Source organism: Thamnophis elegans, chromosome 3, assembly GCF_009769535.1.
Source record: "Thamnophis elegans isolate rThaEle1 chromosome 3, rThaEle1.pri, whole genome shotgun sequence".
NCBI classification, from domain to species: Eukaryota; Metazoa; Chordata; class Lepidosauria; order Squamata; family Colubridae; genus Thamnophis; species Thamnophis elegans.
The window spans coordinates 123,150,342-123,177,922 of record NC_045543.1 but is presented as its reverse complement, the minus strand read 5'-3'; the positions used below and the strand labels follow the sequence as shown (position 1 = coordinate 123,177,922).

At 34.7% G+C, this 27,581-nt stretch overlaps 1 protein-coding gene and 1 long non-coding RNA gene across 4 annotated transcripts in view; both read right to left on the bottom strand.

The window, feature by feature from the left end:
- The window catches only part of ARL15 (ADP ribosylation factor like GTPase 15), a 164,011-nt gene that overhangs the window by 24,673 nt on the left and 111,757 nt on the right, over positions 1-27,581 (bottom strand). Inside the window, exon 5 of one of the 2 annotated variants that reach the window (XM_032214134.1) lies at positions 4,210-4,287. The exons of the other annotated variant lie outside the window; for it this stretch is intronic. Within the exon in view, the coding sequence (XP_032070025.1) occupies positions 4,234-4,287 (54 nt within the window). The 3' untranslated portion in view covers positions 4,210-4,233. The remainder of the gene's footprint in view (positions 1-4,209; positions 4,288-27,581) is intronic. 2 annotated transcript variants of the gene reach the window in all.
- On the bottom strand, positions 17,452-25,829 carry LOC116506402. Of its 2 annotated transcripts, none has more exons than XR_004255019.1 (3): positions 24,886-25,829; positions 24,086-24,209; positions 17,452-18,301 (listed from the first exon to the last, which is right to left on the bottom strand). It is a non-coding gene; the product is annotated as an uncharacterized LOC116506402 (long non-coding RNA). The 2 variants fall into 2 exon arrangements; XR_004255020.1 differs by lacking the exon at positions 17,452-18,301 and adding an exon at positions 21,664-22,250.

Genomic DNA, 27,581 nt, shown 5'->3' with positions numbered 1-27,581 from the left:
AATCCAGCATTTAATTAATCATAAACCAGAAAAACACAAACATACTCATTAGAATTACTGTGCCATAAATTGAGCTCAATTTAGAAAAAAGTCAGGTAATGTTGAAAAATTGACAGAGAAACTAAAAGCAAGGAAGCATTCTATTATGCTATGTGTACTATGTACATAAACCCTTCTCAAGTGTATAGCAACTTTATCTTGGCAAGCAAGAAACTCAATATTCCAATTTTAGGAGATAAAAATAGTATTCTGTTAACAATTTGTCTCCCCTATTCTCCCCTCCCACAAAAGAGGAAACTAATAATGATTATCAAATTGAAGTAATCAGAAGAAAAGCAATTCTTTAGTTAATCCTTTGAAATTCTACAAATTTTTATAATCACAGCCACGTTTCTGCTATATTTAATTTTCATAAAAATTGCCTCAGAAATCTACAGCAAGATCATTATAATATACATATCCTTAGAATTATAAATGTATACAGACTCCTGACGTCCTAATCCTTCCACAATGAGCAATGTTATCTACACATTTCATTCAATTCCATCATGATAATTTCTATATTTTAAACAATCAAAATTTAAACCAGCCAAAAAGAAAGTACTATATCTACTTATCTAACATTTAGAAGGTTTCAGCTGCTAACTTTTGTCTTTGACTCCTACTATTTTCATCCAAATATCTGAAGCAGAAAAAAAAAATAGCTAGAGCAATTTGTTTATTTTCAGGAATAACAATGAATCAGATTTCAAGTCTGAGATTGAAATTTGGGTCCAGAATTTGAATCAGGAGATCTCTGAATCAATCCAATGTGAAGCAGGCTGTTTTCCAAACTGGGATCCGTATACACATGTATTGACCAATTTTACAAAAAATATGTGGAAAATAAAATATCATTAATTCCTAAGCATGAGCGCATTTTTTTCTTTGAACATAATCCGAAGCCACAAGGCATCATATAATTAGTTCTGCTGCGTCAGTATTTTCATTGCAGACTTATATAAGTTTTGCAAATATAGTAGTTACTTTAAGGATACAGAAAAGATAAACATTTACCCAATTATAGATATTCTAATTATCTGTGAAAGTGTTTGTTTTTCTACGTTCGTGTCTGCAAAGATTTGGCACAAGCATATAAGTAATACCAAAGTCCAGTTGGCGGAACTATAGAAACTGAAGCAACGGGAAATCTGATATCTTGGAACAAGAAATTAAACTAATGTGGATAATAAGCCCATAATAACAGAAGAATGTCTCTACTGCTTAACATAGATCTCTACTAGGCATTATTCTGCATACATAAGTAATCCAAGTCGCCATCAACTTGAATTGTTTACAAGTTTCCATTCTCCCACTTCCTATCCTTCTCTACAATTACATGTACAATTGTTGTACATATTAACCCCTGCCCGGGTAGTATTGAAAATTCTGTCTCATATCCAGTTCATAAGTCTTTATGCCTCCAGATATTTCACAATATAAAGTGACAAAAATATTGTCCTAAGTTGGAAAGTTCACATTAACTATTACAGAAAGATTTACATGACGGTGAGAAGCCTTGTGACATTAATAAAAACATTTGGGAAAAAGTCATTTTTCATCCAATGAATTGAATATGCTGTTCCCAACATCAGAATCTATTTGCAGGTTGATGCTTGAAATACTGCCAAATCTTGCTGTACAAGATGGATGAAAACATCTCAGTATTAGACTGCTTTTGAAATTCATCGAATTTGGTACTTGATGCATTTTGACGAGAAAATTTGTCCTAGTACTCATTGTTTGTTTGGTACTCGATGCACAAGGTACAACTTGTTGGTGTCGGTTGCCTCGTGATTCGCTACCCTTTCTAGCCGAAACAAAGGGTCACACATTAGTAACAGGGTAGTTCTTGCCCTGTGCACAACCCTTTACAGTCTTATCATTTTGTCTATTTTTGCACTTTTGTTCTCACAAGTACAGATAAAGTAAAGTTTTTATTTAATTTAATCTAAATATTTATTGATTTTTAGCTTTATTTCACATGTAAAGTAACCCTAGCTTTTTACATATTGCTTTAAATGTGGATTATGTTTAGTTTGGGAGTGCATTGATTTTATTTAAATTATTCCCTATGGGGGAAAAATATTTGGTACTAATCATTTTTGGTACTGGTCGCACCTCCCAGAACCAATTGTCAAATATCACAGTACCACTATAGAGGTAATATCAACAAACAAATTAATTTATAATCTATTACTGACATATTTAGTTATACTTTGTGTCATGCCATATGCCTAGTAACATTCAAAAATTGGTGAAGACATCCCAGTTCACATCTACATCGTGAATACATGTGAATACATGTGTATGGGAAGTCATTCACACAACATTACACTTTCAAACATTTTAGAAACTGAGTTGTATTAGTTTTTGTACAAGTTTTCTTGTACTCAAATCATTAAAAAGGTGCTTCTTTCTTTTTAACATTCTGTTTTTTAATTTCCAGGAAAAGGTCTGCAAACTTTGGAGAAATAATACATATTTCAAAATAACCGTTCCATCTCTGCACACTATTCTCCAAGGCTTCATAAAAACAAGTATCAAAAACTTTTATTTCAAGTTTAAAAATATGGTTTCTTACAACAATTTCATGGAATTTCATGCTTTCTAGTGGAAAGGGAAAATAGCTTGAAACATTAAACCACCTTGACAGAAATATGAAATCCTCCAAGTGGCAATGGTAGATAGTTATTTAATTCATACAGTTTACTGTTGACTTTGGAAAATGATAGTATAATGCAGATAGTGTACATATTAACATTGGTTGTCATGTAGGAATGTTGCTTTCTGACCATACGGATGCAATATCCTCAGATAAACCTATTTAAAAAAATATTTTAAAATATTTGTGGAAAACTTAATATTTCGTAACAAGACAAACTTTTTCATGGGAAGGCCACTGAGCAAAGAGTTACACAATGGGCAAAGTAATAACAATGTTTTAAATTAATGATTGTCCAAGTACTAAGACATTCCATTAGGCATTGAATTAATAGTCTCTCTCTCTCTCTCTCTCTCTCTCTCTCTCTCTCTGTGTGTGTGTGTGTATTTTCTCCATTTAAATAGGGGGCGCAACAATATTGATTCATGAAGACTATCACTTAAAAGGTTGGACTGAATGTCTATTGCAAAAACAGGAAAAAAGTCAGAAAGGATTCCTATGTCTGGAAATAAAATGAGATACTGAGATAAATTATCATGTTGTATAATTATTATAGTACATCACTTTTTCCAACATCTCTTCCAGATGTTTTAGGACTTCAACTTTCTAAATTGTTATGCTGGGTAGAAATTCTGAGAATTATTTTCCTAAAATATCCAGGGGACACTGTGCCCTTCGTGCAGCACAATTTAAAGCTAAGGATAAATTACCTGCTTGAACTCAGTTTTTATCAGTAATTTCTTTGAAGCAAAGAGAAGATGGGTAAACTGCTAGGTATTCTCATCTCTTTTTACCAACCTAGCGGGAGCATGACACCTTTATTTACAAAACTTTGTGTCAATGACTCAATCAATGATATTACCTGTTGTCATGAGACAGCTGCTCTTTCAGCTTACCCAGTCATTTTCTTTACTTGTCACTTTATTAGTCATTCATTCCAATCTGGAAATATTGCTTTTTTATATAATGACTCCTCACTACAGTGATCACTCTAGCCTAGAGATCAAACTAATAGGGCTGCAACATCAGGTGATATACATTTAATTGTATTGAATTGCCAATGATTCCAAGACAGAAATCTTAACTGGGATGGAAGCAGGCATGTGCAAACCACTTGCAAACATTTCAACTATGCTTAAAGGCATGAACATGTCAATAAGTGATTCCTAGATGGATTTTTCTCTTCTTCAGAGTGTTTTCAGGTCTGAAATTATCACAAGGGATTAAAGCTATTCTAGCACCTTAAGTTAGTTAATTTATTAACTGTGCAGAGTAGGCCAACCTGAATAGAGAAAATTAGTGGACGTTATGGATTCCCTTTAAAACATTTTTTGAATCTGTGTGGTTTATCATATGAAAACAGTATTTATGGTAACTCATGCACCATTTATAAAGGCAGATAAATTGTGTCATGCTAAATATGCCTTGAAGGAAAATTATAAACGGAGAACAACTGACAAAGAATCTAGCCAATAGGAGAAAGTCGTAATTTCCTGCCCACCGACCTTTTATGAAGATCTGAATCTTCTTCAATGTTCAAGCAGGATTTGTAGATGGAAAATCTGTTTAAACAGGAAGAAAGGCTAAAAGAGAGAGAGAAAGAGAAAGAAAGAGAGATGGACTATACAGAGTTAATTTTCTACTACACCTTTAATGACATTTTCTGGTAGAATTTACTTTGGAAGCTACACTATATTGCCAAAAGTATTCACTCACCCATCAAAATAATCAGAATCAGGTGTTCCAATCACTTCCATGGCCACAGGTGTATAAAATCAAGTCATGCAGACTGTTTTTACAAACATTTGTGAAAGAATGGGTCCTCGCAGGAGCTCCGTGAATTTTAGCATGGAACTGTGATAGGATGCCACCTGTGCAACAAATCCAGTCATGAAATTTCCTCGCTCCTAAATATTCCACAGTCAACTGTCAGCTGTATTATAAGAACGTGGAAGTGTTTGGGAATGACAGCAACTTAGCTATGAAGTGGTAGGCCATGTAAACTCATCCAACATCAGTGTGTGACCTCAAAAATGCGCTTCTGGAAGAATGGTCAAAAATTCCCATAAACACACTCCTAAACCTTGTGGACAGCCTTCCCAGAAGACTTGGAGCTGTTATAGCTGCAAAGGATGGATCAATGTCATATTGAACCCTATGATTAGGAATGGGATGTCACTTACAGTAAGTTCATATGCGGGTAAAGGCAGCGAGCAAATACTTTTGGCAATATAGTGTATTTCCAATGGCAGGAACATAACAGCATTATAAGTATAATTCAAACTAACTGAGAAGAATAATATACTAGTATCAGTAGTATTAGGGGCAGATTCTGGATGAGTTCTTAAACATTATGGACTCTTATTTATGTAGGAGTACCAAACTGTCAATAGGGATCTTTTTGTATGATGCCCAAACAATAGAAAACTCCCTCAAGGAAAGATAAAAACTTATTAAAATTGTTATTCACATCAGTAATATTTTAGCTGATTGAAAGCTTTATTTTTAAGTTTTATTTCTTGAAATTGCATTATATTAAGAAGATACAATTTTGTATTTAACCAATGCCATAGAATATATTTCTAATTATACAACATTTGAAAACAACTGAGCAATACCTGGGAAAGTGACACAACTTAAGAAAGAATAAAACAAAAAATAGAGTTATCACATCATTGAAATTAAATACAAGCAGGTGTATTAATGCAAAAAAACAATTTTGAGTGCTTTTTATTAAGTTATTCTGAAACTCAAGCAGGAACTAGATGTTTTCTGAAAAACCTGAGTGCCGACTAATACAGCAGCCTTATGTAAGGTTCAAAGCTATTACTTTATGCCCTAAGGAGTTCAGCTTTTCTCCATTCTGCCAGTCATTAATAGAGAATGGCAAACAAGAGGTAGAAGGTTTAGAATGCAGAAAAGCGTCATGAATAATTAATCTGTTCTAAGCATTTGCAAAAACACATGAAAGAATGAGATACATGACTACATTGTTCTTATTGGTAGAATATTTTCCTTGCTTGTAGAATATTTCAAGTAATATGTATTGATAGCTCCAATAATATAGAAAGACAGCTTTAATTATTACATATTTTGAAATATTACATATTTCAAAATATGTATTTTTTTCTAAATTATCATAAATAAACAAAAAAAAAACCCAGATAGAGGAACCACCCATGAGATCACTATTCTCAAGACTCAGAATAGAGACAGTACTCCCACACATACAAATGTATGGATCTGGAATGTAGATGCCATCCAGAATGTAGATGACATTTTTGTCATAATAAAAAAGGAACAACTTCAGAGAAGACACTTGAAACAATCAACATCTTCAAAGATATAAATTCATAAGGGAAGAAGAAAACAACACCAAACTAGCTTTTCTGGATAAGTGCCTCACCAGGGGAAACAAGGACAAATTGGAAATGCAAGTCTATCAAAAAACAACCCAAAAAACAACCAAGTGCTCTATTACCACAGTTAATAACACAACTTCCCACAAAAGGAGATGTGTAAGAATATTATTTAGATGAGAAAAAATGTACTGCAGCAACCCAGCACACCAGAATAGGAAAATAGACTGCCTCTACAACATTTTCCAACAAAATGGATACCTACGCAATTTTATCAAAAAGTGCCAATCAACACAAGTTACGTCACAATTGTAAGAAAGATTTTATTATCAAACGTGTTTTAAGAGAGTACGTTAAATTACTAATTAAGTCTTAGGGATCCTGACAAATGTTATGCTTATTGTACAAATGTATTTATAATTGTAGGGTAGTGAATCCAAATAATAATGGTGATTAGAAAGCTGGAAAATGTAATGCATAACACAAGTAGAGTATTTTGCTAAACTTGACTCTATGCTACCTATACATTCTCTAAATTAAATCAAATTATCAAATAAAAATCAAGACCAATGGTAAAATACCTCCCTCCAAAAAGTGTTGAAATGTTAATGTAGCCATCTTTTTTTAAAAAAAACTCCTACTGTAAGATTTAGCGGGCAAAAGTCTACTTTCATGGATACATAAAGGTTAACTTCAGCTAGCACTTATGGTTGTCGAAAACAATATTCATTCTTAAATTTAAAAAGATTCTTTTTCATTTTGGCAAACTGTGGTAATCTTGTTAAGAGTTCATATTTCCTTATAAGTTGGATGTCACAAAAAGTAAATATAATTGTTGGAAAGCATTCTGCATTTGCTCTGCTGTCTCAAAAATTCTTTATTGAGTAGACAAAAATTGCGAAATATTCTTCAAGCAGCTTAGAATAAAACTGTATAATGTTTATCATTGTCAGCAGTTGTAAATTTCATAATAATACAGGCTATACAAACAGTTTGCATATGTCATGAACTGCCTGGAACAATCCTCATCTATGCATTTATATAAGAGAAGCAGTGGGATGAGATTCTTGCTCAGTGAAATCCCATTGCAGAACTCCTGGCAGAACCAATTCCCACCCAATTCTTTGTTCTTAACGACCTGGTAAAGTTGTATGCCCTCAAGTTTATGAAAACAATGGCAGGTTGAAAGTCAAATAATGGTAAGGCAGAGAAAGCCTTGGAGAAATGGTGCCATGATGGTGCCAAATGATACTCATCTAATCAGGAGCCAGGAGATCCTCCAGAGTTGAACTGCATCCTGATTTTGACTTGAGTATGGACCATGATGTTTTCTGAATGAAAAGTTCTGACTCAAATCTATTCAGAGCTTTTCATACAAAAACATGGGCATGGTCCATGCCCAAGTCAAAATCAAGATGCAGATCTACTCTGGAGAATCAGTGTCAACACTAACTTTCCTTATACTTTGAACTATAATTTGTTTTGGTAACTGCCTTTCTAGATAATTGATTTTTGCTGATGCATATATTATACTTGCTGATCAGCCTCTAAAACCTGACCCCTGTAATCAGCTAGTATAGCTTGAATACAGGACAATGCATTTTCTTGCTGATTCTATTTCTAAAGTACAAGTGTGAATAATTCAACTCTAAACTATTTGATTTTTTGCTTGAAATGTCATTGCCAATACTTATTGTTAATTAAGACTCTATGAAAAACTGATTACCAATGAAACTGCATTATTTGTTCTGTATTCTTTATTTTATAAATACAGTTAAAATGCTATCAAACTAAGCTCATTCCTGAGCCACTTCTAGCCCATGAGAAAATCCCATTTTCTTTATGTTGAAAATGCTCCAATTCCTTGAGAAGTGCTTATGTTCATCTAAATCCACTATGGATTTACAGGATGGAAAATGCATGGTAAAGATTATTTCACTATCAAACAGGGGTAATAATTTTGTGCATGCTTGACAAACTGAATCTGTCATCAACTGTTATTAGTATTGCTGAAAAATTAAAGTACAAGTTACTTTCTCTGGAAGCTACAAAAGAGGTTAGTAAAGTTATCAGTCTGCCTCTGCCTTACGGAGTTGACTACCCCAATTCTTAAAGAAGTTGCAGCTTATCTGCAAGGTTGAAGAACCTGAAAAAAGAACTTTGTGCTAGCCTGAAAATGCCAATATATGCACGGCTACTGTGTAATGAGTTTAATGGCTCTTATTCAGCCAAATTAGTACTCTCATTTTTTTAAAATTCACAAGTAGAAGATGAGAATCTTCTATCTCTGGAGATTCTCTAGAGTCCTGATTTGTGTCAAAGCTTCCTTGTATCAATAACTTGCTAACATGCATAAAACTAGATTGCAAAGCATAAAAACACGGTATATAGTCATTCCTGATCAGCGCATTAATTTTGGGATGCTACAAAAACTTTGCTATTAGTTAAAAAATATTTCTCATCTATGATAGTAAAAGTCAATACTACATGGGTTTATCCCTAAAATCACAGATCAGATACTTCAGTTCAGGACATAAATAACAGTTGTTTTGCTGCTGCTTCAAACCAAATGGTTTATTTTGTTCTCTAGTAACAGTGAAATAAAATGTTTTATCATCAATTTTTAATGGAAATTTTATTTTTAATATGACTTATGGTGAAGAGATATCAGAACAATAAGAAGACGTTTTCATTTATACATAAAATTGAAGACAAATCTTCACGATTGCCTTTTTCACTAATTCACTATATCCAACTAGCAGTTAATTTTATAATTTACTGTAAATCAAAAACACAAAAAAGATGTGTCTCTAAAATTATACTTTTATATACCCAAGAAACATTATCAAACAAGACTATTTTAAATACAATATTCTCATTCTGTATATCATGAATATTTATACCAAAGGGTTTTTTTTTCACTAAAAGGTATCTAAAAGAGTACGATAAGAAGTTTGAAAGGCAGACTATAGAGGGTCTTTTTATCATATTATTCAACTGTTTTGACAAATATTCTTAAATTTTATATCAGTGGCATGATATATCAGATAAACCTGAAGTCCTGCAAATAAATATCTGTTCTGTCCTATCTCTGGTATGAAAGTAACACAGTGAAAGAAAATCAGCTTTTCCTTTGTAAATTAAAATTAGGCAAATCAAATGGCAAATCAATGCCAATTACCTCCACTAGACTGATTAGATCCCACAGATTAGGCCTCCTCCGAATTCCATCCGCCGGCCAGTGTTGACTGGCGACCACTCGGAGGAGAGCCTTCTCTGTGGCTGCTCCGACCCTCTGGAACGAACTCCCCGTGGAGATTCGGACCCTCACCACCCTCCAGGCCTTCCGCAAAGCTCTTAAAACCTGGCTGTTCCGACAGGCCTGGGGCTAAAGAGCTGTTGCCCCCATCTCGAATGGTATGACTGTTGTGTGTTTTTAAATTATGTATTGTTATGCCTTGTTGTTCTTTAAATTTTTGTCTGTATTCCCCTTCCCTGGTTTGAGTTGTGAGCCGTCCTGAGTCCCCTTCGGGGGGAAAGGGCGGATATAAATGTAATAAATTGAATTGAATTGAATTGAATCAAAATGTCCAACTAAAACAAATGAGCAGAAAGAAGTTAAGAGGCTTGCATTTGCTTTAGACCCAATTTATTTTAGGCCTAATCATTTGTAAAGGCTAATGTCTTCCCATCATATGGGTTGCTCAGGGACAAAAGGAGATGCCAGTTACTGGACACTTATTCAGGATCATTATTGCACATTAAATTTATATATCCAGTTCTTCGTTTTTAACTTATACAGACCTTGAAGGGCATAATGCTGTTACCCAATATCTCTTAATGATAAATAATAAGGTTGATATTACTATTTAGACTCAATGATAATTACTTCTTTTTCTATGTATTTCAGATCAATTTAAGTTGCAAAAATGTATTTTTTCTATTAAAAAACCCCCCTTATGGTACATTTTAACTTTTTGCTTTATAATTTGTCAGCTTTTGTGTTCTTTGAGCAATATGTCATTATGTCTTTAATTCTCTGTATCTGCAGTAGGATATACTGTTTAAAATCTAAAGTACTCTCAACATAGATGGTGGGTAAAAACCCATGAACCATAAGTAAAGTCTTATAGGAACATACAAAAAAGAAAAAGAGAGAGAGAGAAAGAGAGAGATTGTTCTTCAGTCAGACTTAAGCCATTACTTTCTTCAAAAGAAGAAAAGGCACAAGTTAAGAAAAAGGCACCGCCAAAGACTTTCTACTCAAAAGTGTATCTCCATGAAGTTTCCTGCTGAGTGAATATGAATGCCCCGAGATCTGGGAAAAGGATCCAAATAGGATTTCAAACATCCACAAATTTTAACTCAAACATGTAGGTATTTCACCACAGTGCTATTGATTCGATTTTTCTGTCTTAGTTTAAGGAGGTGCTAAACAAAAGCAGACAAGTCCTACATGTATTTACATTCCAAAGTTCCCTTTACTAAACCTCCCTCCAATCCTCCAACCCTCTCATCACTTCAGAGCTAAACAAACCGTAAAGTCTAACCTGGTGTTTGTGGAGCAATGTGTAACTAACTTAAGCAAAATGTTCCTCAAAAAAGGTTAAGGGGCGGGGGGGAGAAAACCCTTTGGTTGTTATTACTTACAGCACTGACCCAGTAGAACACATAAACTAATTTAAGCCAAGGGAGACATCCCTGCCTCGCCTCTTTGAAAACATTGATTTTCAATTTATATTGGATCACATTCTCCAGAATGAGATTGAAAGTTATCAAAATACAATGGGACTCTCTAGGTAACGTTCCAAAGGAATTATATATGAATCCAAAATGTAAGCCAGAAATGTTACAGTGGTGCACCAAAAGCTACTTAGAAATGATATAAATAACTGTATCTATATCCATGGCGTGTTATATTTTACGGCATATTATATTTTCAGGTCTCTTACTGTAAAGGTAGGTAAAATAATATTTTTTTAAAAATTGAATAGATTTTTTAAATGCAATTCTGTACAACTACCTGATATTCTGCCTGTTTGAGGACACCTTTACACTTACTAATACAACATTTCCAGCTTATAGGAATTTGCACCTATGCATTGGATGTGATCTGAAAATTGGGAGTCCAGCAATTTTTTTTCTAATTAAAATTGCATAAACTTTGTTACCTGGAAGGTGGAATAAAAATCTAATAAATAAATAAAAGGGGTCTTTTATTCCTTTTATTCCCCAGATTCCTCTAGATTTTTGCCATAGTAGACTAAAAAAACTCTCCTCCTACAATGTCTAGATATGATCAATTAAAAATGATTTTTTCTGTATTATGTCAAAGCAGATTATGTTAACTTGTTCCTACTAAGCAATGAGAGATTCATATACAGTCCCAAAACCCAATATAAGTTTCCATTGCCTTCCTAGAAAACTCAGTAGAAATCTGCTCTACACTGTAGACTAACTTACATCTCTCCCTGCCAATTTCCCTTTAATACTTCTGTAGCACCCACATTTCCAAGTTTTTTATTAATGTAGTGTATGAACAATCCACCTCTTCAATCATAAAGAGTGTGAGTTCTTTATAAAGTTACCTAGTATACCAGTAGGCATACTGGGTTTCCCCAAAAATAAGGACAGGGTCTTATTTTCTTTTGCCCCCTGAAATAAGCTCTTGGCCTTATTTTCAGGGGAGGGCTTATTTAGTACATGCGCTCAAAAGCTTGATTGGGCTAATTATCCAGGGAGGTCTTATTTTGGGGGAAACGGGGTAGCAATGCCTAGGCCAGTGATTGCACACCTACGATACACTCCTCTTCCCCCCAATCCATGATGTTTTGGGTGACATGCCAGCATTCACTAACATTCACAACAGCTATTCTCAAAAGCATGCTCTGTTCTCATGTGATTTTCAGAGGAAGTAGAGAACATAGAACATGAGTTTGATTTACTCATATTTCATTTTTTGTAATTATTTGACATTTCTTTATATAATGTATAGCATCCCACATGATTGGACCGCATTGTTTTAAAGAAATGAATATGTAAAGAATTGTTTTTTCTTTTGTTTGGGGACGAGAGTACAAAGCAGCAGAGTAAGTTAGACATATAATATGTCACATATTTGACATACAGAGCTCAAAAGGTTGACCTCACTGGTGAGCCTTAGCTCTAAGAAAATCTAAGAGATTTTCTCCAGTTTTTTTTTAATTCCTACCCAATTTAAATCAGTGGGAAGTCAACTATCTTAATAGACTGGCTGGGAAAGAAGAACGAAAGCAAAAAATGGTCTCCTTTATGGTGACAATGATTGCAGAAATTTTGAAGACAATTCTAGAAAAAGGAAGATGGTTTCTCAGTAGTTGTTCTGACGGAAAGGAAGAGGAAATATCTATTTTCAATGCCTAGCAGAGAAGTGGGGAAAAATGTTTAGAAACAGCCCACATTTTCCGTAGTAAAGTCTGCATGCTAAACATTTCCACTTAAAAATAATGATGCACTGAATTAAACAACCAAATGTGCTTTATATTTTTGCAATAATATGTCTTTGTAATTCTTTGTCATTTGATAAGAATAAGGCTAATTATACCGAATCCTATTTGAACTAGATACAGTATATGAATAAATTTTGCAGCATATAATGATAGGAAGATTATTAATAGAATAACTATGCTCTTGAAAACATAGCCCCTGTATTTTGTCTAACTAAAACAGATTGCATTGAAAATTTGATTGCAAATTTTTAAGTTAAAATATTTGCAACAGTGGTTTTCATTGTTTATTTTATTTATTGAATTTATATAGCTGTCCATTTTATGTGCATCTTACGTTGGTCAGTGTACACAACCAAAACACAAGCTACAATCACCTAATTCAATCATTAAAACAAATTTAAAAGTTAAAATTATAAAAATAAAAAGACAGGGAAGAGTAAAGAAGAAATTAGGATTTTTAGGATAAAGGGGCGATGGGACATTTTTAGGATATAGCAGTTTAGAACATTTACGATATACAAGGTAGTTTGTCTACAAATAATGTACAATAATAAAATTATAACAACTTAATAAAGAACAACTACTATTTTAATATGGTGATAATTAACATTCAAAGGCCCTACAAAAATTTCATTTTTCAAGCTATCCGAATGGTAAATATCAAGAGAGAATTAAGGGAGGCTGTTCAGTAAGAAATGGAACATCATAGAAAAATACTGTCTTTCACATACACGATATAGATATAAATTATATAGATATAGGGATATAGAGATGTATAGATATAGATAGATGTACATTTCCAATGTGATATTTCACTTTTTTTTTCTTTTTAATAAATATACATGCATTTTTAAAATTCTGTTTTCACTTTGTCATTATGGGATATGTAGCTTAATAAGAAAAAAATGAATTTCAACAAATTTCAAATAAACAAACTAATCTATAGCATAACAAAATCGATAAAAGTGAAAGGAGTCTGAATACTTTCTGAATGCACTGCAGCAGTGACGTGTGGTGAGGTTTATGGCTGGTGAGGCAGCAATTTTTTTAGACTTGTGAACTTCAACTCCCAGAATTCCACAGCCAGGCATGCTCAGTTCCAATTTAAAGCGACAGCATTTGTTTTTCTCCTTTGCTAAATAAGTTTCCCTCTTTCTTTTTCTTCTCCCTTCCCCTTACTCCCTCCTTCCCCCTCTCTCAAACACACACACACACACACACACAAAGTTGCACCAGGAGGATGAAGTTTGAATTCCTCCCCCTCCCTCCGACCCACACGTACCTTTTCCAGCTGTTTCAGAGAGGATTTCAACTCTGCTCTTGCCTGCAATCATGAAAGAAAAAAATGTAAAGGAAAAAGGCAAGAGCTGTGGTCAGGCTAGGCTAGTTGCTGCCAGAGTCACCCATGGATGACTCTGCTTAACTGTTTTAAAAAGCCTTTAAAAAGCACCCTCTACAGGAGGAGGCAGGAGAACGACATGCCTCATCTACGTGAGGAATTTTTCGGCTTTTAACCTTTGCTTAACTCTGCTCGAGTGATCATAAAAAGTCACACTAGATGAGGCACGTTGTTCTCCTGCCACCTCCTGTAGAGGGTCCTTTTAAGAGGCTTTTTTAAACAGTTAAGCACTAAGCAGAGTCATCCATGGTGACTCTGGCAGCAACTAGCTCAGCCTGACCTCAGCTCTTGCCTTTTTCCTTTTACATTTTTTTTCTTTTCATGATGACAGTGGTGAGGCTCTGTGTCCCCTGCCATCCCCTGACTGCATGTCCCTGCAACTGCAGATATATATAGAAATCTATCCAGGATGAGTGTACAGAACTTGTCAGAAGGAAATACAAACCACATTCTCCAATCCATATAGGTACTGGATGTATGTAGATACAGAATCCTATGAGACAACAAAAAACATTCAAAAGCACTAATACTAAAATCTGAACAACTGACTTCTTCAGTTTTAATTTTCCTTTTAAATAAAATTTTCCTCCATGTGGTTTATTAAGGGGGAAAAACTTTAGCATTTTCTTTTTTCTTTATTCAAAGTATTATTACCACTGCTTAATAATACTTAGAAGAAAAATAGTAATACAGAGTGACTTTACGGGGGGAAATGCATCTCACTATATATTTAAAGCTATTCTAAAAACCAGATTTGTTTAGTTATTACTTAAACTTCTCTCTTGAAATTCAGGTGTAATCCCTAAGGCTTTATAAACAAAATGCACTTAGCTCAACTATAGAACATTGTCAAGGAGTACTTAATTATATTTAGCTAGGTTGATTATAAATACCATTCAGTCTTCAATTGCTGTAGCACAATATGCTAGACAAAGAATTAAACCTGAAAAGGTTTTGGACATGTACAACTAATTAATAAACTTTTATAAACCAATTACATTTTTGAAGATTTTAATTTCATTAGCAGCACTGTGTTATTATGGTGTACCATACAAAAAAAGGTAAAGATGCTCTAAAAACACCCTCTAGCTGATTACATTGCACCATCCATGAAATTAATTTGGTGACAATATAGAAGTAATTGCCATTGATCTTCTCTTAGGAGGCCCAAACAATCTAGCCCAAACTTCTTGGGTTGTTTTCCCCTTGAGGATTCTCATCCATGGAATTCTTTCCACGCTCTCTTTATTAAAATCAGCTCTCTTAAAATCCACGACTCGGGTTTGGTTCTATTGCTTGTGCTTGCATAATGTTAAATTCCAATACTGTATGATCATCCCCCATCCCCCATCCCCCAGAGCTCCTGTAACTTCAACACCTTTCTATCATTTCATCTCTGTTAGTGAGAATTAAGTCCAATATGGCTGACCCTCTAGTTGCCTCCTTTACCTTTTGGGAGACAAAGTTGTCTGCTAGATTTGTCAGCAATGTTTCCACAAGGTGAAGAGCGATATCAAGGTAGTTAAGAGTCTTCCATTAATATTGTGGTGTCTTTCCTACATACCTTAGTTACTGACTTGGAAAAGTTCATCTATTTCGATTGGTTAGGGAGCCTGTAGTATACACCTATGGCAATGCCATTCTTTTTCCCCAATCTTTTGTATTGACCCAAATGCATTTCCAGATGGTTTTCACTATTGTTCTGCTATATTTATGTATAGATATGGTTATTTCTAATATATAGTGCTATTCCACCCCTTTTGTATTTGGTCTTTTTCTTTTCAACAACTTACATCCCTTTAATTATGTATTCCATTCATGGATTTCACCAAGTTTCCATAATGGCAATAATATCATATGTGCCCTCATGTACTTGGATTCTAGTTCACCCTGTTTATTCCTATACTTTGCGCATTAGTATACAGACCCATGATGGCGAACCTATGGCACATGTGCCAACCTGTGGAACCCATATCTGTAGGCACGCAAGGCGTTGCCTTGTGTCAGCTTGGCACCATGGTATGGCACACCCTATCTAAAGCTTGATTTTTCTTAAAAGCAACTGAATATTCTTAACCACACAATTGTTAATGACATATTAATGAATATTTTTTTCCTGATCATCTATTAGGAAGCATCCCCAAATCTCCACATGCACTAAATTCTGTCTAGGTTATTCTCTTGGTTAGTCACTTGCATTTCCCATTTAATTTTAAACTTCATCCATTTTCTTTTATATATCCAATAAGAATCTTATTTCAAATGATTCCCTTGGCTTGTCATTTATAGTTCCACTTTCAGTACTTCTCCTGTCTTGTTCAGACCAAAATTCCACCCACATCTGTCATTCCCTCAGTAACATTATTATGCATTAATATTTCAATGTCATGATGTTTTGTGTCATTTTTTAAGTCTCAGGTTTAAGTGACACGAAAAGCAGACTTGTATTCCCCCACCCCTTTCTACTTGGAATCTTTAGTCCCCTCTTTTGTTTAGTTTCTAAAATCATAATGTCACTTGTTTTTTTCTGATTTACAATAACCCAGAATAGCCAAATAAATCTGGCTTATTTTTTTTGCACCCAAATCCATTTTTTATAGTATAAGAGCCAATATTTATTTTATTTATTCTAATAAACCAAATTTACTGAACCCTTAATTCATTTATACATTTCATGTAACAGAATCTATTAGCTCTTACTGTTATTTCAAAATTCTAAGCTTTAAGCTTCTAAACTTATGGTAATTTTTCTCTTGTTTCATCAAGCTAAATTTCACTCAGGAATGTTTTTAACTGATGGCTAATCCCTTCATTTCCCAGGCACTCAAATTGCAGAAGACTGCAATCTCTCGTCCACTTCTTGTCCAGATGTATTTGCCATAGTCATTAGCTCCACATTGGCAGAGTAGAGTAAGTCCACCAGAAATCCAAATACAGGTAGTTCTAAGTTACAAGAACTGGGACTTGAATGTTGCTGTTAAATTTCTGTTGTGTTCATAAAGTGTGATGCTATGTGACTACATTGTTTAGCAATGGAAATCCCTGCAGCCCCATTGCTGTTGTTAAGCCAGAATTGTGAGTCATTAAGTGAGCATCTCATTGTAACTTCCTGATGGCTTCTACCAACCAAAGTCAGTGGGGAAGCCAGCAGGAAATTATGAGTTTCAGTGGTTTCACAAGGGGGTGCAGTGTGAGTATGGTGGGACGTGGGTGGCTGCTGCCAGGTAGGACTGGGAGGCTCAGCTTGGGAAAGGTATATGAGGATATCGGATATGTGGAGTGACCACAGAGGGGTTGGAGAAGGGTACCTCAGATGAAGACACTTACCTCAGGCAACTTCCAACCTTTCCTCTAGTTCCCCCAATGACTTTGCTATGGGAAGCTGCCAGGGAAGATCATAACCATGATCACATGACACTGTAATTGACCTAGATGCAAGCCAGTTGACAAGCACCCAGATTATGATCATGACTACCTCTGTATTAAAGCTTTTAAAAATTCATGCAAGTGTATCATGAAATGCAACTTGGCATTCACTCTATTAAAGCAAATATTTGGCATCTGTTTGAGGGTAACACATGCACGCACATAAACACCCACCCACACAAATATGTACAAACTGACATTCTATAGATTCACCATGTCAACTATGTACAGTTGTACTTGTCCCCTGTCAATATGAGACAGTTAACGTCACATCATTAATAGACACCTTTATAGTGTTTTTTTTAAATGCTTATTCTCATGTTTCTATTGTAGTCAGTGGATCAGAAATGCTATGAACAAATAGCAGAAATTATAATTATTGCTTAACAACTGTCTGCTTTTGCAAGATCCCAAGATAATAATATTAAAATCATTTATTATATTAATGTGTTAAATTCTGTATTTAATGAAAATCCATCAAGTACACTGTAATACTCCAGGCAGTCACCCACAAGATATAAGTAAAATCTTATTATATAATTTACAGGAGTAATTCTCTCCGTCTTTCTGATATATTGGAAAGCAGGAAGACTTTGTCGGCAATTACCAAAGAATGAATAGAAAATGTTCTTTTTCTGAGGAACCTTTGAAGGAATGTGTTGACGTGTTGGACAATCTATCTCAGCTTCTTCTGGCTGATTTTCATCAGTGTTAATTGGCATGAATTCATATTATAACTAATCGGGGAAATTCACTTTATTCCAACACACCCGTCATACCCAATGGGTTAAGCTCAGGACAAGATAGAGCTTTTTACATAGTTTCATTTTGGTCCTTTTTACAATGACCCATATTCATGGCTTTGAACATGAAGCATATTGCAAAACCATAGAAGGTGTATTATTTAGAAATGCCTTCTCAACTCCTGTAGAAAAAAACAAAGTATTTCTGGAATTATATCACAGTTTCAATGAATAACCAATCCCCTACCAGAAAGCATAATTTACACCTACTATCCAGTTATTACCTATTTTGATTATTGCTAGATATTTACTCTATTAAATTCTAATACATTACTTCAAAATATTTCAAATCCCCAAAGCAATCCACAGAGGTTTTTAACTATACATTGACTTATAACCTGAATAAAGATGAGAACTTTCATTGTTAAGTGATGCAGTTATTATGTGAGTTCCATCTGATTTTATGACTTTTTTGCCATGGTCATTAAATGAATCTGGCTTCCATTGACTTTGCTTGAAACTCCCTAAGAAGGTCCAGATGGTAATCATTTGAGCCTTGGATGTTGTATCATAAACACCTATTGGTTGCCAAGCGCCCAAATTTTGATCATGATTGCAGGCTGTTATGGTTCTGTGAGGACTGGTTGTAAATCCCTTTATTCAGCACCATAATAACTTTGAAAAGTCAAATGATCATAACTGAGGACTACCCAGGTTCCGCCAACCTAGCAGTTCGAAAGCATGTAAAAATGCAAATAGAAAAATAGAAACCACCTTTGGTGAGAAAGTAACAGTGTTCCATGTGCCTTTGGCATTTAGTCATGCTGGCCACAATACCATGGAGACATCTTCAGATAGCGTTAGCTCTTTGGCTTTGAAACGGAGATGAGCACCGCCCCTAGAGTTGGGAACAACTAGCACATATGTGTGAGAGGAACCATTACCTTTACCTTATCTCTCTCTCTCTCTCTCTCTCTCTCTCTCTCTCTCTCCCCCTCTCTCCCTCTCTCCCTCCCTCCCTCCCTCCCTCTCTCTCTCTCTCTCTCTCTCTCTCTCAATGTATATGTTTAAATACGGAAGTGAGACAGAAATGAATATTGACTATAACACTTTATGGACAGATATAGCAAACATTTTAGCTCCTAAGGAATTATTTTATTTTGGTTGTATCAGTTTTTCATTTTTCCCGACATGTGCATTTCATCCATTTGGCATATTGCAGTGATGGCGAACAGTTTAGGCACCGAGTACTCAAATTGCGCACACCCATATGCTCAAGCTGAAAGGTGAGCGTGTGCATGAACACAGATATGCGCAGCAGAGACCCAAACACCAGCTGGCCAGCAGGGCATCCCAACACCGGCAGCACACCAAGAAGTAAGATTTTCTTTCGTGAGCTTCTGTTTCATTGTATTCAGGGAAATAGAAATTTACAAAAGAAACGCTACGGAGCTCTGACCTGGGGTGACAGGTGTACATGCCAGCAGAGAGGGCTCTACATGCCACCTCTGGCACGCATGCCATACGTTTGTCATCACGGGCATATTGTGTATTTCTGAAAAAAATCCTCAACAAACCAATTTTCACCTACATAGTTTTCATTAATGCATTATATAAATGCAGTGTTGTATATTTTACACTGATGTTTACATCAATGTCTAATGGTCATTAGTGTATACATTTGTATAGGGTAACTACATTGCTAAATTCGTAATAAAGTAAAGATCGAAGTTGATACACACGTTGCATATATTAGTGGTGTTCACATTTAAGTAATACAACTGGAGTACTTTAACAGTAATCACTCTAAATTACATAAATAAATGTAAAATATAATAATAGATGGATGGATGGATGGATGGATGGGGAAGGAAAGAAGGAAGGAAGGAAGGAAGGAAGGAAGGAAGGAAGGAAGGAAGGAAGGAAGGAAGGAAAATGAATACTTTTCTGACTCGTTCTTAAACTATCTATGCTTTGATTAAAGGGAAAATACTCTAGCAAAAGCCTTTATGCTAGAAATGTATGATTTTAACAACTCACATTTGCGGAGATGTACTGGAATTGTGAATACCTTCCATTTGCTAGAGCCTATGATACTGCATTTCAAAGAATGTGATTTTTTCCCCCAGCAGTGATAATGATGTTCTATTTATGGGAAATTTAATTTTAAAAAATAGCATAAATTGGTTTGTAAATACAATATGACTATGACATGTCAGGTCAGGTCAAGTCAATCATCAAGCCATTTTCCAAGGAAATCTATTTACTAGTTGCACAATCATCACCTTATCCCCTATGACTGAAGCTCTACCTCCTTTTAACATGTATTGCATACAAAGGTATTTATTTTGGAACTGTTTTATTCAATTTATATTTGCAAACAAAGGTAATTTTACTCATTATTCTTGAAATCTGTTCTGAGAAATGTTTGATTTTTTTAAATTATCTACTAAAGACTTACTAACTGTACTATGCTAGAGTTATTACAGTTGCTGTTGAAATGTATATGAAATCAAAGGATTTACAGAGAAGAAGATGTAAGCTTTAACCACTCAGCTTTCAATAAACAATTTGGGAGCTCTTGACTTATATTTTAGCAGGAAAAAATCCCTAGTTACATCTTTGCAAATACACATACAAAGAAAACCAGATCCTTTTGCACACTTAATGTTCTGCTAACCAGTATAATTTTTCTACATTCATATCTTTTTTTCTACCCATATGAATTCTTCCTATTCCACCAGTCTCCTGAATCTTTATACAATCCCCTAAGGGAATTCACTTAACGACTATGATAGTTCATTTCATGAGTACAACAACAAAAGTCATAAAATCAGATGCAGTTCACTTAATGGCAGCATTGCTTAGTGACAGTTCTGGTCCCAAATGGGGTTGTAAGTCAAGGACTACTTATACATGCTAATTATCATAGAGAGGTCAATGGAGTAAAGTGGGCAATTGACTCAACTATAGACCTTGAGGAAATATAAAAATGCCTTGTCAGCATAGATGAGAAGAAATTAACCTTGCTAATTAGCCTTGCAAGTAAAGTTTTCTACTAAAATATCATGAAAAACTGTGCAATGTCCTTCATAATATCTTTTCTAAGACATACTATGTTCCTTCACTATCCTTGTCAACTAAACTGGATGTTATATCAAAAAAGGGAGGTCAGATCGGTTTGGAATTATTTATTCCTGATAAACACAAGCAAATGGATTTATGCTGCTAAGCAATTTATATTTTGAAATGTTCACAGGCCAAGAACTCTAATTTATATATGCATATCACATATATACAATGTGTTAGAGTATGCATTTCACCTTCAGCAAATATTTAAGCACAAACATTCTCTGGCTTTAACTATGTTTATTATTAATCCTTATAAAAGCCTTTTCAAGTAAACATTTTCAGATGACAAACATAAAATATAGTTTTAAAAAAATGACAAGGTGACATTACTTCCGGGCAAAGTATGGCATAAAAATATACCAAAGATGTATAAGTAGTGCTTGATAATGTATTACTACAAAATCAATATAATCACTATTAATATTTATTTCTCAATTCATTCTGAGTATTTAATTCATTTTATATATATTCTATATTTAATCTCCAAATTAAGCACTGTAAGAAATCAGTACTGTTTCAGAATTTTGAAATTCCTAAGACAATAGCTGATTATAATGACTGATTTCAAGATACTCCACCCTTATTATTGAAGCCAAGTAAAAATAAATATATAAAAAGTTGAAGGAACAATAATTTTCTCGTAAATTCTGATAAGCCAAATCTGGTTATGCTTTCATAATATTTCACGGCATTTTAATAACATAACTTTAAAGCATACTAAAATTCTTCTGCCAACATATAAAAAATAGTTGGAGGCCTATAAATATACATCAGAACAACAACTGAAATACTATCATATTGATTCTTGAGTGGCATCACAACACTTCAAAAGAAGCTAACTAGCTGGATGTAGCAAAAGCACCCTGGTACTATGACATCAATCAAATACCTAGCCTATTTGTATCTTCTTCTACCTTTATAATTCAAAATAGCCTTGGCGCTATTTCTTCCCCTCTTCGGTTTTGAAACACAGATGTTCAAAGTGTAAGAGTCAAGTGTCTGCAATAACACAGAACAAGAGAACAAAACTATATTAAGTGTAGGCAATATTTAAGAAATATTTTGAGTTTAGGCATGAAGAGAGAAAGAGAGAGAGAAATGGAAAGTGTGTGCCTTGTCCTTGTAGAGCTACTCAAGGGCAAATTAGTTTGGACATAATAAAACACACCATCCAGTAGTCACTAGAACTTCCATAGTTTTTTTTTTTTCATTTGCTTGTAAATAGCAATGCCTGTCACTGACAGACACATGGAGGACGATCATTGGGATTTACCTTCCCAATGTGGGAAGTGTGGGGAGGGCTAATTACAACAGCTGCCCAGAATATTCAGGACCAATTGCCAAATAAAGTAAGCCCTTTATATCTGCGTTAGCAATGTCAATACTGCTCTATTCAGTTATACAGTCTTCTCGCTTATATATGTAATACTCAACTTACAACAGTTCATTTAGTGACCGTTCAAGGTTACAACAGCACTGAAAAAAGTGACTTTTTACCAGTTTTCTTACTTCCGACCGTTGCAGCATCCCTGTGGTCACATGATCAAAATTCAGACGTTTGACAACTGGCCCATCTTTATGACCATTGCAGTATCCTGGGGTCTTGTGATCATATTTTGCGACCTTCTGACAAGCAAAAGTCATGAATCAAGGTGAATATAAGTCTCCTGGGATAATGTTGCAGGATCTGTCACCGACCATAGATTTTGTCTTCTGAGCATTTGGACTCATGCTGGAGTCCATCAGGAAACTTCTCTAAACCCGCTATTAACACCCCAATCTACATCTAAAATGATACACACATAAAAATATCATATAAATTTCACCATATTTATATCACACGAAGAACAGCCCAGAACGCAGAAAAGCTCCCTTAGGATGGGCTCCAGCATGAGTCCGAAAGCTCGGAAGACAAAGCCTCTGGTCCCAGTGACAGACCCAGATTCGCTCTTGCAAATTAGATCACTTTACAATGGTGTTGGCAATTTAATCACTGCAGTGATTCACTGTGGCAAAGTTCATAAAAGGAGACAAAATTTACTTAACAATTGTGTCATTTAGCAACAGAAATTTTGGGCTCAACTGTGGTTATAAATTGAGGATTACTTATAAATTCCACTCGCAAAGAGGAAAAACAGAGTAGAATGTACTAGTTCTCCTTCTTTCTTTGTATGGTAGCTGCCAGCAGACAGATCTCTTTTATTCTGCAGACTCTCCTTGAATGGTTCAAACTGGAAAAGTAGGATATGTCTACTGAGATTTCTACTTTAAACATGTAGCAATATTTAGCTTAGGCCATGATATCACAACTTCCTGGGTAAATGTTACATTTTGACATATAAGTTCAGGTAGTCCTCTACTTATGACCACAACTGGGACCAGAATTCCCACTGCTTAGCAAGACAGTTAACTGAGTCACACCCAGTTTTGCAACCTTAACAACCCACAATTGTTAAGAAAACCACAGCAGTTGTTAAATGACTCACGCAAATGTTAAGTGAATCTAGCTTCCCCCATTGACTCTGCTTGTTGGAAGCCAACTGGGAAGGTCATCAAAGAAAGATCACATGACCTTGGGATGCTGCAACCATCATAAATGCATGCTGGATGCCAAACAACTGAATTTTGACCAAATATGGGGATGCTGCAATGGTAAATATGAGGACCAATTCTAAGTCACTTTTTTCAGAGCCGTTGTAACTTTGAATGGTCACTAAGCAAATGGTTACAAGTTGAGGACCACCTATAATGTATGAAGGATCAATACAAAAATCAAAACTAAGTTTAATTATACTTAAATAGAATTACAATTACAATCAATACAATTACCCCACCTTCCAATCACATATTCAATGATGCTCCCGCTTCTGATACACTGAAAGTTTGTAATCTGTTAACAATTTGTTTGGAGATCTCTAGGGGCCATACCAAAAGCTTTTGGGTCTCCCCTTTTATTTCCTGTTTAAATAATCACAGATATGAAAGGTAAATAAAACATTATTTAAATACAGGTGTTCTTATAAATAATGGATCAAATCTAGGCATAAAGGTCAGCTTCATTCAAATCATAGGATGTTATTAATATTTTCTCCCATCTTAGGAGCAACTGCAGTAACCTTTCTTAAGTTGCTGTTCCTAAGCTGTCACAAACATAAATTATTGATTATAATAATTATGGATTATGCTTAATCTAGTGACAGATTTGACTGCTTAGTAAAATCTTTGGTCAGAAAGTCATAATCTAAAAATGATTTTACAAGTTAATATATCTAACATCAGATCTGTCAATCTTTGAATGATTTCTATATTACTGAGCACATTCTTCATTCTCTTCACCATCACATACAAATATTTCAAATGAGATGTTCATGAGTGGACTCCTGTTGATGTTGGAATATTCAAACCAATTACAAAGGATCGAAAATTAACAAGGGTGTGACCTTGGGCTTGATCCTATGATAATACAAATATATAGAGACATTATGTCTTTACTTGTTAAATTACAAAAAACATGTAAGTTTTCTACAGCAGCGGGCCAATTAAAAACATCTGCTAGAAGAATTTTTAAAGAGTCAACAGCCAAACAAAAGGGAAGAAATATATGAGACAGAATCTAAATTGACCATTGGCTTACCTGAAGGGTCCTTTTCTGTGCACTGTGGGAGAGTTCAAGCAGTTAAATCAGTCTGGTTGCCCTGGGACTGAGGAATCTTTTCCTTGACCACGCCTCCTGGGGCGCGTTAACGCTAGATTTTTTACTCAGTCTGCCCGTTCAGGGACTATTTCAATGAGCTCCATCTTAATATACTCTAGGCTTGGACTCTTCAAGCAGTGCACAGGAAAACAGTCAGTTTTCTATTAAAAAAAAGTCTGTTAGTAACAATGATACCAATTCTTGGCAATACATAGGTCTAAATGTATCTTAATAATGAAATATATTTCAATTTAATTTAATCCCTGAATACCTTCTTGTGATGTTAATATTTATAATTAGTTAGTTACCTTTAATATAATATCTACCTAGCCAACCTCAGGCATTTAAAATTGTATTTTCTACGTGAGAAGAGGTAATATGAAAAAAGACACTCCTGTCACAGTGATCATCCTACATGTGGAATAGCTCTAAAATGTCTCTAAAAGTAATTTTCTACATCCATGTATCCTTTCATGACATTACCGTTCCTGATTTTCCCAGATAATTAATCATAAACTTGTGAGATGCCTCCATTATTATAAATTTCATTTGTTCTTTCCTTGTTTGTTTTTATAGTTTTTAAAATGTTTTTATAATCAATTAGTGATTTGTAGTATTTATTCCGGTTTTTTTAGTTTTGTTGTAAGGGATCAGAATCATTTTGGTGATATGGACAGTTACATAAATGGATGGATGGATGGATGGATGGATGGACGGACGGACGGGCGGACGGATGGATAGATGGACAGACAGACAGAGTCACAGACACAGACAATGTTTGGCATCTTGTAAACACCTGAAGATCTGAATCAAAAAGAACTGTCAATCACACCCTGTCTTTATTTAAAGAAGCCGATGGATTCCATTTTTAGGATTGCAACATTTGTCGCAAACATCTTTCTGGTCATTTTCATATGAATAATGTCATTTCATCTAGTTCTACCTGTGCAGGGTGGGGTGGAGATTTTTTTTCATTCTCTCTCTCTCTCTCTCTCTCTCTCTCTCTCTCTCTCTCTCTCTCTCTCATTTTCTTGTTTTTTGTTTTACTTTGGCTAACTACAATTACAGAGAATATGCTCAGAGAAGCTTTTGGTTCGTGCTTGACAGTTCTTTTTCTGGGAGGGGTCCTTCCTAACGCTTATAATGCCTCTTCTTTGTAGGAATTGTTATGCAAACCCGGGATGCCTGGTTACTTGTCCTTCACTATGGATTGTGGACAAGCATCCATCAGCAAATCACCCAGGAAGAGGTTGGGTTGGAAGAGCATCGGTGGACCATTGGCAGGGAAAGAGCACTGGCAGAGGGCCAGCCAACAATAAATACCTATGATGGGTCAGCCTTGTTGGAGTGAGCGCAGCCATGTTCCCATGGTTAGTTGTCCTAGACTCATTCTAGGAGCCCTGGAATAATCATATTTTTAGATCTGGCATTTGATTACCATGTGCATAATTTTTCTTCCTTTAGTAGAGCATAAAATCCTCTATAGAGCAATACACGACATATAGAAATGCAACACATATAATAAATTGGCAGAAATAATTAATTTTACTTATAAAGAAATTTTAAATAGCCAAATCATGCTATATTTATTTATCTCTTATTTAGGGTTACAATATTTAATGTATACTACTTTATACATAAGAAGATTTAATATGTTTAACAAAGCCAGAATTAAAGAACAAAAGATTGATAGTATGTGTTGAGAACAGGAATATTCAGAATAAGAAACTTGCTTCAGAAAAATCTTCTATTTGATTTGAATGTGCTTTAAGTGCTGGTAGTCTGGATTTTATACCTTTGCTTATTTCCTCAAATGAAGCAGGAAAATATTATTTTATAGCAAATAGTGATCATTACCAATATAATAAATAAATATTCATGGGTTACTCTGTATGTAGGAAACTTCTTACAAATTTTCCTGTATTTCACATATTTTCTTTTTCACCTGGTCTACTCTATTGAGTAAAAAGCAAATAAATACACCCTAATAAAATGGGCATTTGATATAATATTGAATTATAATCTTTCAAAAAACAGATTCTGTTAAGCATTAAACTCAAAATGATACATATATGGAAGGAAGCAGGGACTGGAAGTAACCACTCACATGTAGGTAATCATCTTTTGTTAGTTTTCTCTTCTTCCTCATCTGGATCAGTTTCAACTATGTGACTACAAAGACATGAAACACCAAAATAGCAGCAGCTACATATCCTCCTCCTGACAGTGTAATTTCTTTTGCCTTAAGGCACTGTCTAGCACTAAAATCATTGTCTGTTTACTTCCAACTGATGCTGCCGTTGATATCAAAAAGATTTAACTCTTCCTGATATATGTCTGAAGAAAGACTTATAAACTTGAACACTATGTCCGGATTAAAAAAAGCCAATGCAGTAACTCTTGCCAGTACATTTACAATGTAGGAGATAATAACAGATATTTCAGTTCTTATTATCAATGAGGATGATGTAAAGTAAGATTTTATTTCTGTCCTCCTCATCTTTCTGCTATTGCAAATTTTCCACCAATTTAATCTTTACAGAACTATTAATTTTTATCATCCTTATTCCTAGGTCAAATATGTTCAAAGAAGCTCATCAAAATACTCCTTTCCCCATCTTATATCTTTTTATCTT